This window comes from Andrena cerasifolii, chromosome 11 (assembly GCF_050908995.1).
Source record: "Andrena cerasifolii isolate SP2316 chromosome 11, iyAndCera1_principal, whole genome shotgun sequence".
Taxonomy (NCBI): domain Eukaryota; kingdom Metazoa; phylum Arthropoda; class Insecta; order Hymenoptera; family Andrenidae; genus Andrena; species Andrena cerasifolii.
Genome location: NC_135128.1, coordinates 4,254,064 through 4,268,821, shown reverse-complemented (window position 1 = coordinate 4,268,821; position 14,758 = coordinate 4,254,064). Strand labels below are relative to the sequence as shown.

The window sequence follows — 14,758 nt, the reverse complement described above, 5'->3', positions numbered from 1 at the left end:
TAGGCGCTTCTTACGCATATTATCAACAATTAATAACTCGGAAACAAAGCCTCAAACGCAATTTCGTCATTCTTCGTGTTCGTTTTATTTTGGCTTGTAGAACAGCGCTGGACAGCGTATGGGCCCTTCACGCCCCTGCGTCCCCGTCCAAAGAGGCGACCATGACACGCTGACGTCGTGGTGAACCCCACAAAACCAAGGTCGTGCCTTTTGGCCAGCGGTCGTTTATACAATCCTTTTATAAAATTTAATTACCTTAAAATCTACATCTACTTAAATTACATGGTACAAGCAAGTTATTGGCATTATATGTGCAATAAACAATATAAAATTATGTAACATTCACTTGATCACAGCTATCTATAGACAAATGTTGCATTCACACATTGAAAAGTATTAAGTATTATTTATAATAAACGGCTCGTCCTTTCTCCTTTCTCTTGATCGGGTAATCCAAAGTAAATTTTCTTCCTGAAATAAAGATTAAATATGGATTTCTAATAAAACAGTAAAAAAGGAATAATAAATTTTCGAATACAGTTCACCGAATGATTATAAAGCGATGAGACAAAAATAAGTTCTATTTCTTTTGTGGAAAAAAGAAGGGAGTATCTTCAAATAATTATATTTTTATAATAACCAGATTAATTTTTATGTCAGTAATGCCCAGAGCTGAATTGTCAGAATAAAGCAACTACAATTTGCAGAAATTTGCAAAAGAATAAAATTATTCTTTTTGTGATAGGTTGTGAAATTTGATTTAGAATAATTGCAAGGACTCAATACGAATAGGAAAGAAATTGTTAAATTTACGGAATTTTGCAATGCGGAATCAGAACTATATTTATAATAGTCAATTTCGTGCTTGTTAATCGTAAATAATTTTTATTATAACTATTTGAATAATAAATGTCACGTAAAATGAAGTGATTTACCTGAAAATAATCTTCAATTTCTTGAAGCGTACGATTCTTTGTTTCCGGTAAGGCAACATAAATGAAGACGCCCTCCAAGAGTGCGGCAGTACCAAATATTGTAAAAATTCCAGTAACGCCTACTGCTTCCTTCACCTTTTTCGATAATAAATAAAAGACAGAAAATTCATAAGTAACAAAGTCGTAACCATCTGTTATCGATATACTTAAGTTAATAGGAATTAACTTAATGTTGTCAGAAATGTAACTTAAAAATGATTAATTTCTTAAGACCTAATTATTAATTGTAAAATTAATTATAAATTACATATAATTGTGAACATACCATAGGAAAGACTTTCGTGGTTATAAAGATGAGCAAATTGAACAGGAAAAAATTACAACCACCGCCAATACCTCGGACTCTTTGTGGAAGTAACTCGGCAACCATTAAACCTGGCAGTGTCATCAGTCCCAAAGTATTTGCACCCACGTATACCAGAAGACAAATGCCAACAACATAAATCTGAAATACATACATATATTATCAAACTGATAAAATGACGAACTTAATATATTTAGAGCTTCTGCCTAAAATAAACATAACTCTTATATCATACAGCGAATTATAAAATTATTAGCTCACTCAGATTTTTTTAATTAAACTCGCTTGTCTCTTTCATAATTTTAAATAACCATCTAACATCCAAACCTTAAAATACTTTTCATCATAAATCATAACATTTATAATATTGAAATTTCAAAGTTGTTATTTACAAAAATAAAGCCTCGCATGAAAAAAATTTATTTCGAAATTTCCACTTCATTTTTGCACGAAGAATCATTACATCGTCTTTTATTTTATTAAAACACGATTTTTCCGGCAGGTTTTACATATTGGCTTCTGTATAAAAATGGGTAACTTACATCTAGAAAAGAGGATTCTTTCCTGGTTAACATGTACACCGCAATAATTAAGGAGGCCAAGGCACTTCCAAGTGCTGATAACATCCCCAGACGTCTTCTGCCCACTTTTAACAACAGAGCACTTGCCACCAAGCTGAATAAAAGTCTGACAATTGCTGTAATCACAGCAGCTAAATAGTTGTTTATACCATCCCCACCTGTACACAACAATATTAATAAGATTATAACATTAAGTGACGTGGCTGTAATACTACGAGAATTTCAAAACATAATTTAGAATTTCGACCCTAAAGAATTTTTAAAACTTAAAAGTAAATGTGTTATCATCGCACTGGTTCGGTCTACTTTGCGGTCCAAAATAGACCGAACCGGTGCGCCGATAACATTTACTTTTAAGTTTTAAGAATTTCAAAAGCTAAACAATTCATTAAATTCATACTTGGATTATTTCTTTCTGGTTTCTGTATTTCTACATCAATTTCGAATGTCACAACTACTCTCACCAATGTCCTGGACGAGATCAACTGCGTAGAAAACGACGACGTACGTCCCACTAATTAGCTGAAGAATGTTGAAAATGTTGATGATCGTCAGAGGTTTTAAGACGCTCGGATCAAGGATTGTGTAAATCGCTGAGGAAACCTGCTCGATCCATGACACGTTCGTGACCGTTCGCGCTAAATCCGTTTTCGCTCGGGCCTCTAAAACAGCCACCTCGGCATTCACCTGCGAGATAAAGCGCCACTTTTAACAAAACTTTTAATTTCAGAATTAATCTGTAATATAAAACATCTCATCTTCAAACACGGCAATAGCACTTGTATGCAATACGATTAAACGAATTGATACAAATTTTTACATCACCGATCCTTGTTATTAATTTAAAAATTAATGTTAAAAAATTTTTTAGATTTTCTTCTTAAAACTAAGTAAACTTCTGTTTTCATTATTTATTTAAAAGATAGTACCTGTTCTATGTTTCCTCCTCTCAGCCACAGCAGAGCTTTTCTCGCCTTGCCGGGCTTCTTCTGTCTCACGAGCCAAGCGGGACTCTCAGGTACCAAGGTTAACGCAATCAGTGCTATAGCAGGAAGTATAGTAGCGCAGAAAGCAACGATATCCCAAGTAAACGAGGCTCCCAAGGCGTATATCAGAAGGATGCCAAGGCAGTAAAACGCGAGCGAGCCGCCCGTTAGAAACCCACGGAGTCCTGGATCAGCCATTTCGCCTAGCAGAACCTATTGGAATCAACTCCAACACTTGAATTTCGAGAGAAGTGCATATTCTAAACATTCACACCAAATTGTCTAATAATGCACGAATATATCAATTAAACTAGCGTGACAGTTGTATAGACTATATTTTAGGGACACCGTATGATAATCTGAATGATTAGTAGAAATAAGTAAATTGGGAAAAAGTTTATCCAAGACTATTGCCTATGCACCGCCGATCACAACTATCTGATCACCGACTATCTGATCACAACTATCCGACAGAAAGGGAAAATAGAGTTTTCTACATTTCCGAGGTCTAATTCTGCTTCATCTCCTTAATCGGTTATCGTCCACTATGTACCTATTTGTTATTAGTCCGAGACCAACAGCTTGGGCTCAGTACTTAAAGGTTCTGTGAGAAATATATAATATTGTTACTTTATACCTGAGCTGGTACAGCCATTAGACCTACAGCAAAACCCAGCACGACTCTTCCTATTAGAAGACACGGTATGCTTCTAGCGAAACCTATAATGACCCAACCGGCGCAAAGTGGGATAGCTGACAACTGCAAAGAGCCACGTCTACCGATCCCATCCAAAAGTGCGCCGGACAACAGAGATCCTATAGGTGTTGCGAGGCTGTGAACCGAAGCTGCAAAATAACGCATTGGAATCCATAAAAAATGAATGGAACATACATTTCTGGTAGATATCACAAGCTGCTCGAATATTCGAGTACCTACTCGATTGCCTGGCGTTTAGTAAATAAAAAAGGATTAAATATTTTTAATATTGTTCACAATCACTGTTCATTATTTTAATTCTCATTCTTATTATTATTATACATATATACGTTATTATTCGTACGGGATTGCATTGTGTGATATTCTTCGACTATAACACGAGAATATTGTGACACTTAAAAAAGGTGTTTAAATGACAAGGCGAAGTCCTTGGCGATTACACTTGGCCTTTACTCTCATTGATAAAAATTACCCAATCAGACGGTATGTAGGTCAATCGCACTGTATGGCACACTCGGTCTAACCAGTAATGTATCCTACAGTGATTGCAAAGTACCCTTGAACCTGACAACTGGTTCTTGAACTTTCTCGCAGGGTTTTAAACGCCATTGACGCTTACGCGAAGCATAAATTATCGCCCATTTCGAAATATTGTAAAAAGGTGTGAAACATGTGCCGCGCACATTAATAAACATTATAATACGTAACTCCTTCTATTCTAATCAGTTTTAGGGAAATTATAGCAATAAACAGAAATCTGATTTTGGAAAATAGTAGCGTATATGTTAAGTACCATAATAAATCCTTTTTATTTTCTTCAGAAAACTTTAAAAAAAAAATTGAATGTGAGGACAGTAGGATCTTTATTAGCTGAAGAAGTCAGTAATCGATATAGTAGCGATTAGATTTTATTACATAGAATGTTCATTTCTCGTGTAATATAACGTTTGGAAATTAGAAATTAGAAATTTTCAAGCCAGTTACTACTTGTAAGTCCATTTCTTTGTTATGTAAAACTGTTCGGCTCGCGAATGTTCGAAACACGCCGACGTCACTGAAAGTGATAAGCAGGCATTTCAGGACAGATAATAGATCTTCGAACAAAAGCGGAATATATTTCTGCTGAAAATAAAAATTAGTTTTAAAGCGATCACGTACCTATCCAAGAACTAAGCTCTCGATCTGCGTGCATTGTGCCATTATCTTCAGTCAACTGTGGTAAAAGTATAGCACTGTAACCAATTGGCATTCCACCACCAGCTGCGAGTAACAAAATTGCACCAGATACCAAACACTGCAACAGATTATTATGTAACATATTATGCAGCTACTCGAAGTAATATGCAACCCAATAGAAGATTGTGATTTGGATGTACCTACTGAAGAATTAGCAGTGCATAGAATTAAGTGTTGCAGACTAATATCCCTAAAACTGAGGCATGTACGTGACTGTTATTTTATTGTATCTGATATGAGCTAGCTGGAAGAACAAGTAGTAGGTACCATTCAAAATTGAATCGATCTGATTTCTTGAAATTGATCTGTTGTAAAATAATTTTCATTTTTTTTTATCACAAATACAGAAGCACATAATATTCAGGAAATTTTTCTTCCATTGAGTCAAACAACGATGATAATAATAGCAGGGGTAAACGAAAGGGAGTAGTAATAAAAGTGAATAGCAGTTGTGTTAACATTTTCTTAGATTAATGTGTTTATTGGAAGTTGTGATTGATTGCAATAACACACACAAAAGGGGAGTGTTTAATTCTTATCGTATCTGAGACAATAATTTTCTTTCTATTCGAAAATGATACTGAATAAAGTATTTCTTGTTTAATCAGATATCCAATAGAAAATGCTATTATATTCGAAATTCGACGACTCGTCGAATGTAAATTGCGGGAGTATTTAACAATCCACAGGTGAATTTGAGTATTTGATCACTACAGAATAGAAATTACATGATTATTCGTCAATTTATCTATCTATTCAATGCGGGTATTCAGTACTTTACATGTATACATGTATTTCAATTTTCAATTACAAAATTATTCTAAGGTGCCCATCTCTGTATGGCAGGGGGCGATTAGAATAATTTGATAGCACTAAGGGGGCGGTGTCTTGAAAAAGTTTGAGGGACACTGAGATATTGTAGTATCGTAAATGATCTACATGGTGTCTCGTAACAAATCGTAGAGAAAAAATAAGTGGAAAATATAAAATTAATTTTTTCGTACCACGCTTTGAGAAAAGATTACTGTGCTCTTATATGTATGCATACTACACAACATCTAAGAAGCAAAGGTGTATTTATTCGAGTTACGTTAACGGGAACATCGAGAAACTCAAAATTAGAGTGGTAATTTAATAATTTTACATTGTATAATTATTAATTATACATTGTTATATATCCTTGATTTTATAATAAACAGAATCCTTCCTCTTCCTGAAGAAGAATTCAAAATTTCTTAAAGAACACTGAAGAGAACCGATTTCCGCCGATTTACAGGCCTTTATAAATATAGTGCAAATTTTATTTGATGCATTTTCCGATCTTTTGTAACTTAAGAGTTATACTTATAGTACCCATAAGTAAAAAGTGTGACATGGATAAAGAATGTGGTTTCTCCTTTAAAGTCACAAAATAGAATCAACGAAATATGGAACTATTCTAAGGTTGGACCAGTCAATAATTTGCAAAGTTTTATGAAAATTGGCATGTTATACATTTTAACAAATTGCAACAAGTTGCGTACAACCTGAGACAAATTGTGTCACATTTTTCTGCAAACATATTAATTTACTTAGTACTAAAAATGCTCAAAATTATTGTCATTTTCGTGTAAGTTTCATCTAGTTGAAATATTCATGGCTCCCAACAAACACATTATTTTGAATTTTTTTCAGTTAAACACTATTCAGTTTACCATGCCAGATAAGATGATACATATTTATATTTTCTGGCAAGTACATTACTCCTACTCTTACCTGTGCAAATACGCCTTTAGAATTCGAGGAATATTGTGTCAGAACGGTTTTGTCATCGAAAGTGTTATCCTTATTTTCAGTGTTATTATTTTCAACATCCTCACAAACACGTGTAACTTTTACCACCTTCGTGTAATCATCTGGATGGAATCCTAACATTGACTGATGCTCTTCACTAAAATGCTCGTCACTAAAATGAATATAATTTATAAATTGCATAAAGAGCTTAAGAAAAAATAATGTGCGAAATAATAAACGTAAATAAAAAACACAGAAAAGAGGAGTATATAGTATCACTAAAATTATTTCATTGAAATCGATCTTATAAAAGGTTTCAGAGGGTGTGGATATTAATAAAACACATTCATGTGTTTTTCATTCAGTTAATCGAATTTGATTCAAGCATTACAAGTTTGTATAAAAATACTATTATTCGTTGAAAATGAAAAATATTTAGACTACCTACTAATATCCAGAATAATATTCTTCTAACATATTTCGTAAGGAATAATGTAATATTCAAAGATTAAACATTAATTTTAAAATTATTTATACTAGCTATATAAACTTTGTTCTATATTTTTTTACTTATTTTGTTTATAAGGAATCACCTCCTTTTGTCGATTGTACTATGATTTATCGGACACCCTGTATGAAATCTTTCATATCTTTATGCAGGGCATCCCGAGCTTTTCGCGACAAACTGCGTAAGTTTATTCTACAAGAGGAGATAAGAAGATCAGCTATAAACGTTTTGTTCATGAACTTTGTAATAAACATTCACATATATAAACTCGCTAAATATAATCTACTTTTTAGAGTCTGCAGTGGGAAAGCCATTTTCTTATATTTCGTATTGCATTAAACATTTGTTTAAATCTTTGTAACAAAGCGTTTATAGTTGATCTTCATAGAACACCCAATATAATTTCTTCTTCAAACTACAGAATGTTGTTAGCCATGCAGTAGTTAATTGTGAATATTGACAATGTTCGTGATAGATGAATGTTTGTGATAGAATTTAAAATTGTAAATTTGAAAATAAAATTTGTATAGTTCGTGACATTTAAAGTGTCCTTCCATAATTGTGGCGCGGATCTATTAATAAATTGATTACGAAATTTTTGTTGCAACTGCATTCATGTATATACATAATTAGAAAATTGAGAAAGCCTCATTTTTTATAACTTTGAAGGGCTGTTCTAATATTCTACTGTTTCGATATCAAATTACAAAAATTGGAAATTTTAAAAGAAGTATGAATAGTTTGGTTAGTATACAACAACGTTTGCAACAACGTTTGCATAATAGGTAAATATTAAGTAACTTACATTCCTGGAGGCGCCATGTTGAGTTAGGACTGGTAGAATTTCGAATTCCAAATACTAATTTAATAGTGCATTAACGTTGTCGAATACGGGATTTAATAACTATGTGCAGATTTTGTTCTGCTTTTTCTGCAGAGTGAACAGCATACCGTGGTCATCTCTATTATTTGCGTTGTTAGTGGACCAATCAAAAATTTTTTTTTATCCTAGATGATGCGGTTTTGAAGGTCCTTCAAGGTGATGACATTACGCCCCCCCTATACATTTTTTAAATAAGTTTTCAAGGTCAACTTCACCTTTTTTAAGTACGTATAATACCGTAGCTTCTTTGTCTATCGCGGCTGCCAAGCCGAGGACTTGTGCCAGTTTTAGATTTTGTTAGTAACGGACGATCCGGTGCCTGCTTATCACCGGGAGCTACTGTACAGGCCCCAAAATTGCGGGATTTCCCGGAACATGCAATATTCTCATGTAAAAAGACATCGAAAAGTCCTTTACCGTTTTGGGATCCGAGGCTTCGTTCTCGAGATATTAACAGTTGAATATTAGCGGTGGAACTTCCGGGCCGCGCAGTTTAAAGCCGAGTCAGCTGAGCGCGCGGCAGCGTATGCTCGCGCGCACACGCAGGATACATGCGTAGATAGATACGCACACACACAGTGGAGTTGGCCGCGCTGGTTCCAACCATGAAAATGGGTTAATGCTCCGCACTCGGCCGCCTCGGATTTAAACTGCGCGGCCCGGAAGTTGGACCGCTAATATTCATCTGTTAATATCTCGAGAACGAAGCCTCGGATCCCAAAACGGTAAAGGACTTTTCGATGTCTTTTTACATGAGGATATTGCATGTTCCGGGAAATCCCGCAATTTTGGGACACCCTGTATAGGAAGGTGGATGTCGTGGATGAACCAGTGTCTGGTATCGCCGGGAGCCACTAGGAATGTTAGTTTAGCGTCGTAACTTTATAATGTGATACATCCAGAGCGGTAAATATATATCTCCGTGCGGATTGTAATAAAGAACTTTGAGTAAGACATAACAAAGTACATTCTATTAGTGCGTGATTGTCGCGGTACCTAGTTCCGCCTCTCGGTTTTGACGCACTGGGAATTCGAAGGTCCCTAAGAGGATAATGAATGTATAATACCTAACAGCAACTTTACGTACTGTATGGTAACTCAGTGTAATTGCTGGAAAGGGAATTGAACTCGGTTTGGCTAATAAGGGAATACCGCGAACCCACACCCACCGATTGGAACGCAACTTTGTGGGTTTATACAGTGAGTCAAGACAAGAACAACGATATGTTTCATTCGTACCCAATGGCCCTTTAAGGTTGCGAAAACTAACCTCATAGTAAAATAGCCACTTCCATTTTTTCACGTATAACTCCTAAAGTGCAAGAGTCAGAAAAAAATGTTTCAGACAAAAGATTAATGGTGCAATAAGCACTGCAATTTTGCGTTAACAAAATTTTGAGAACAGTTTTTTTTCATGAGGTTAAACTCTTCTCAAAATTGTGTTAACGCAACTTTGCCGCGCTTATTGTACCATTAAACTTTTGTTTGAGTCCCCGGGTATGCATCCGTGGTTCTTTTTATAGGGCAGCTACAAAATTGTCAGTTATAAATATTCGTGGAAAACCTCGGCTGCACTATACCACTGTAGGAAACGATGACCCCGCCGCACAGTGGTCCGAATCGCCGAAAACGTGATAAAAAATCCCCCATTTCCTCCCCCCTACAGGGCTTAGTTTTAATCTAATAAAATTTTTGACCTCGGAATCAGATTTTGCGACCCCAAAAACCCCTGGAATGACCATCTTCATAATGATAAAGGGTGAAATGTGAACGTAATGATTTTTTATCACGTTTTCGGCGATTCGGACCACTGTGCGCCGGGTCGTGTGCACTCCCGACCACGGAAGGGGTCAGAATGCCAACAGACGGTTTCGGAACGTAACAAATTTAATAGGATATATTTCTTTTTTATCTAAAGGGATGATACGACGACAAAAACATTCAGGAGAAAAGTGATGTATGTATTATACAAGCTGAATGGCATGCCATGTTTCTAATATTAAGTTTCGAACTTATGTAAATTACCACATAGGACGATGGGATTTGATAAAAAAAATAGTCCCTGAAAAAGATTATTGCAATCGGACAACAGGAAAGGGTGCCCACCAGGCCTTGAAGTTTAGAATTCATCAATAGTTTGAATTTGAGAATTTCTCAAAAATGGTAAGGCCTATCGAAATTTTGTTCAAATAATATTAAAAGAGCATACAATTTTCTACAATTACTCTGTATATAATTTTTTCGTGCTTCCAACCATTCTTTAGATAATAGCGTTTGAATATAGAGCGATCGGCACTGTGCGCGTATATATAGTCACGGCGTACAGATAGGACGTGCGAAGTGCAGACTTCTCTACATTCAAACGCTATTATCTTAAAAACGGTAGGAAGCACGAGAAAATTATATATACAGTAATTGTAGAAAATTGAATGCTCTTTTAATACTGTTTGAACAAAATTTCGATAGGGCTTACCATTTTTGAAAAATTCTTCAAATTCAAACCATTCATGAATTCTAAACTTTAAGGCCTGGTCGGCACCCCTTCCTGTTGTCCGATGGCAATAATCTTTTTCAGGGACTATTTTTTTATCAAATGGAACTCACTTAGAAGGTGAGAGCAAGATAAATCGCAGGTTGAAAATAGGGGCCACCCTAGTATGCACTTGTATAGACGATGAAGAAATGAATGCATACGTCTTTCAAAGAAACGTTTTTACCACCATTGCTTCGGATTAAACAAATATTTTTTATTAAGCTCCTTGAATTTGTCTCAATGCCTAACTCATAGACAAAAAAACCTGCAGGGTTATATATAAAAACAGTTAAAAAGTGACGTTGAAAGCTTATTTAAAGAAATACATAGAAGGTCTGTGATAAAACAAATTTTTATCCATCCATTAACAACGACAAAAGCAGAGGTTGTTATGTTACGCGGTTCACTCCGTATATTTCAGCATTTTTCGGACTTTTCATTCGATTCTACACAAACAATTCTTCCAAGGAAAATTTCGATAATTTTCTGATCCAGCATTTTACTGCCGTACGCGTAATAAATTTTCTTTTACCTATTCGAGATTCCTTAATTTAATGTTCCCGAAAATAACGCATTAGAATACCAATTTATCTAGTTATCTCTGTTTAGTCTTATCTTATCTTATCTCGTTCTGTCTAGTCTAATTCTCACACTTCGATGCAATATTTCGTGTTTGTAAAGTTTTCGATTGTATTCTATTAAATTGATTTCCGCAAACTGATTTTTCGGTGGGTCAACTGGTCTTAATGACTTCTAAGATCAAGTCTGGCAGCCTGAATGGCAAAGAATATGTGCCGCGAGTGAATGGATTTCCTACGAGATGCAGTGAATGCTTAACGGCGCCCAAAATAATTTCGTCAATTGAGATTATATAGTTGCATAGAAGGTCAAAGCCCTCGATGGAATGGAGGTGCAGGTATCAATTTTGACAGTCGTTAATTCATTACTCTCCGTATGTTGCACTTATGGACTTACAGAGGATAGTCGAGGACGTTTCCCAATGTAATTGGTCACTTTTGAATCTCATACTTCTAGAAATTTTGGAATTATGATTTTTCGATTGCTACAAGGTACTTGATTCAATCAGGAGATTCAAAGAATCCTATATCCCTCTGTAATATATTTTCATGAATCTTATTGCTACGTTGAATTTGATTAATTTTACGTAATGGATGTAATATAATCCTTAATATAATCTAAAAGTATTATTCGATTTTACACTTAAATTTTCTCCACCTTTTCCAAATATTTAGTTGCACCTTGTACTTTCGATTTTAACATGCTTTATGTTGTTTCGGACTAGGTAGTAGTTAGGAAAAAGAGGGCTCTTCGACCTTGTTAAATTCCAATTCATTTCTTTACGTGAGTTCACTTTCGACGTTATTGCTTTGTAAGAGCAATGCTGATTTTTGAAACGTAAATTTTTTAGCAAAACATGCTAAGCAGCTAGTTCCTACGTATATTTAATACAGCTGTTTCTCCCAAGCATTCGCATCATTAGAACCACGTTGCAGCTGCCACAATTTCAGATCAGTTCCTCGAAGGAAGGAGTGAAATTTGCATATTCCCGATCAGTGTGCGTTGAATTCGTGCTTATCCCAATTTTAATTTCAAGCTACCACCGTGTCAAACGCGTCTAGAACAGCAGAGTCCTCTACGATGTATTCTACTTGCTTCAAAAAATATAATTCACATTGTAATCATACAGCAGATAACGCGAAGTCTGCGCCTACTCCAGCGAACACGTTCACTGTTTCTCGGATGCTAAATGCTTCGCCTTGAAGTTCGCTATGCGCGAAAGGAAAGTGGTATCAGTCGGCATAAATTTGCGGTTACCGTGGAACGAAATAGAATAATTTCCTACTGCTGACGGGAATGTGATTTCTCGATTCAGAACTTGCACCACTTGGAGAACGAGTCATGGAAGCAGCTCGACCGACTTGGCACCACAAGGAATTTCTATCGACGCGTAGTAAAAGTGGGAAGTAGCAAGCGGCTCGCTTGTTGTACAGATGCACTAGGGGGGGACTCGTTTAGCTCCGGTCACGTTGGCTGAACTGAATGAAACATTCGTCCGTGCGCGCCTTTATAAGCCATTCACTTCGATCAGGTCCCTTTCTCAGCGCCGATCGCGGATGTACAGATGGCGGAGCCGCGACGTGCCCTAACTCGATCACCTTCGCCTGGAAACATCTCGAGATCAATTTCAGCGAGGATCAACGGGATTGCGGAACTGTGATCGACAGGGTGTCGCATTGCTCTATTTTCGTTTCTCTCAACATCCTCTTGGGAGTAGCCAATTTATTTTTAAAATTAAATCAAGCCACCCTCGAATATTCATCAACACTTACCATGGGCATCCGGGGTGGGGGGCGCGAAAGGTAGTTGCCCCCTGGATTTTCAGATAAAATTGCTTATTTTTAAAAACTGGTCTTTACGAAGGTTATACTAAAAAAGTGGATATTTGTAAATTTTTAATTAAATTGGCACTTCAAAAGGGGGTTCAAGAAAGCAGGAGGGGTACTACACTCGCACCACGTGTTTCATTTTTCTTTTTCATTTATATTTTTCTTTACCGTCACCCTAAAGCTGCCCCCTCCCCCGGGAAAAACGTCTGCGGACGCCCTCGACCCTTACTAACTGATTGAAACAATGGCGGCTGCACAAGGGTAAAATTTAATATAAATTATTAATTGAAATTTAATGAAATCCTATTATACTACATAGAGGGTGGTCTTTTTAATTTTTCCCAAAGAATATCTGCGAAATTAATAGGTGGCGAGGAAATGTATCACAGAAAATATTATTTAAGCTTGACGACTGTGACAAAATAAAATTTACAATTTAATACGACTGTGATTAATAAAATTGATTTCAGTTTTGAAGAAATGTACAAAGCATCTATTTTTGTAAAATATCCTACGTACTTTTATAATACCATAATTTTACGTAACATTTTGCTGGGAATATAATTTCAAACAAAATACTGCAGTTAAGAAAATAAATAGATAAATCTATATATATCTCAGAAAAGCTCTTTGTTCATATCAGTTTTAAGTTTTAACTACTGAAGTCTCGAATTAACTATGCACAGTTACTATAATTCAGAAGTAACTGAGAAAAGTCATGGTTTTAAAGACTAACAAGTACTACAGTAGTATACTTGACGCAAGGTGTTTGTGTGAATTCGTTAATTACATTTTGTACAATTGTGATATTTGTAACATACCCACTCATTTCCAGCAACAGCTGCTGATTATGGGTATGCTTCTGGCACCAAAGTAACGCGTTAAGTCGCACTGCACACGCTCACATCGCACTGTCACTTTATCCGAACAACTCGCAGTTCTGGCATCAACGTAGCGCGTCCTACTGTTACGTCGGCGCGGTTGTTCGGAAATGCGTATTAAATCAGCAATATCTACGAAGGAAAACACGTTTTATCTTACAAAAACTGGACAGTAACTTTTCATTAGCAATTATTTGTGGTTACCTAATCGATAACATTTGCCCATCTGCATACTGTGTATATATACGTATATACAGTGATACAATAGCAAGTGGATTTCAATACTACATATTATAAGAATATTATACAATTTTAGTGTCAAGTTAAAATTTTATGAAATAAATTTCTGGTGGATTTGTCAGAAATCGTACTTATCCAAAGAAAGCATTTAAAACTCTGACGTACAAATTGCCACTGTAGGTATGTATTCACGATCCCTGTTCGCAGTTAGGGGATCGTAAGGAATCCCTCGTAACAAGGATAAATTGTCCCACGCTCCCACGGGAGACGCGGACAATTATCCACGGTGTCCCCAGCGTTACGCGTAATCAGTGTGCTTAGCATGTCGTAGGTTTCAAGAGATCCGAGTTCAGTGGAATTGCAGCAGCACAAAGCAAACTAGGCTTACCACCCTACTTGGCGGAAACATGCCATATACATATGTCTGTGTAAACCTCGGAGGCAAATCATGAATTACGAAGGCATATAAATATTTTCTTACGAATTTCGTGAACTTAAGGGGGGAATACTATTTAAGGGGTAAAAACATACCAAAATTTAGGAATTTTTTTTTAAGAACCTAGCATTTAGATTTATCTGAAATTTGGACCATGCTTTTATGCATCCTTGAAGAAGTGGCAGTTTTTTTTTTATTCATTTTTAATAATAAATATAGGAGTTATGCGTCACGCCGCGCAAAACTCGTCGTCCGCTGGTGTGCATGATATTTACC

The 14,758-nt window shown here is 35.9% G+C and overlaps 1 protein-coding gene across 6 annotated transcripts; it reads right to left on the bottom strand.

The window, feature by feature from the left end:
* Nucleotides 1-61: 61 nt before the first annotated feature.
* Nucleotides 62-13,893, bottom strand: LOC143374554 (facilitated trehalose transporter Tret1-2 homolog). 6 transcript variants are annotated; one of them, XM_076822776.1, is made up of 12 exons: nt 13,716-13,873; nt 12,354-12,700; nt 7,907-8,160; nt 6,576-6,765; nt 4,743-4,878; nt 3,504-3,712; nt 2,810-3,079; nt 2,345-2,567; nt 1,842-2,038; nt 1,261-1,440; nt 936-1,070; nt 62-471 (listed from the first exon to the last, which is right to left on the bottom strand). In XM_076822776.1, exons 3-12 carry the CDS (start codon nt 7,921-7,923, stop codon nt 397-399), a joined length of 1,632 nt encoding a protein of 543 aa, XP_076678891.1. In that variant the 5' UTR covers nt 7,924-8,160; nt 12,354-12,700; nt 13,716-13,873; the 3' UTR covers nt 62-396. The 6 variants fall into 6 exon arrangements, with proteins under 6 accessions (XP_076678891.1, XP_076678892.1, XP_076678890.1 ...); XM_076822777.1 differs by having other exon boundaries at nt 7,907-8,032; XM_076822775.1 differs by lacking the exon at nt 7,907-8,160 and having other exon boundaries at nt 13,747-13,893.
* Nucleotides 13,894-14,758: the final 865 nt, after the last annotated feature.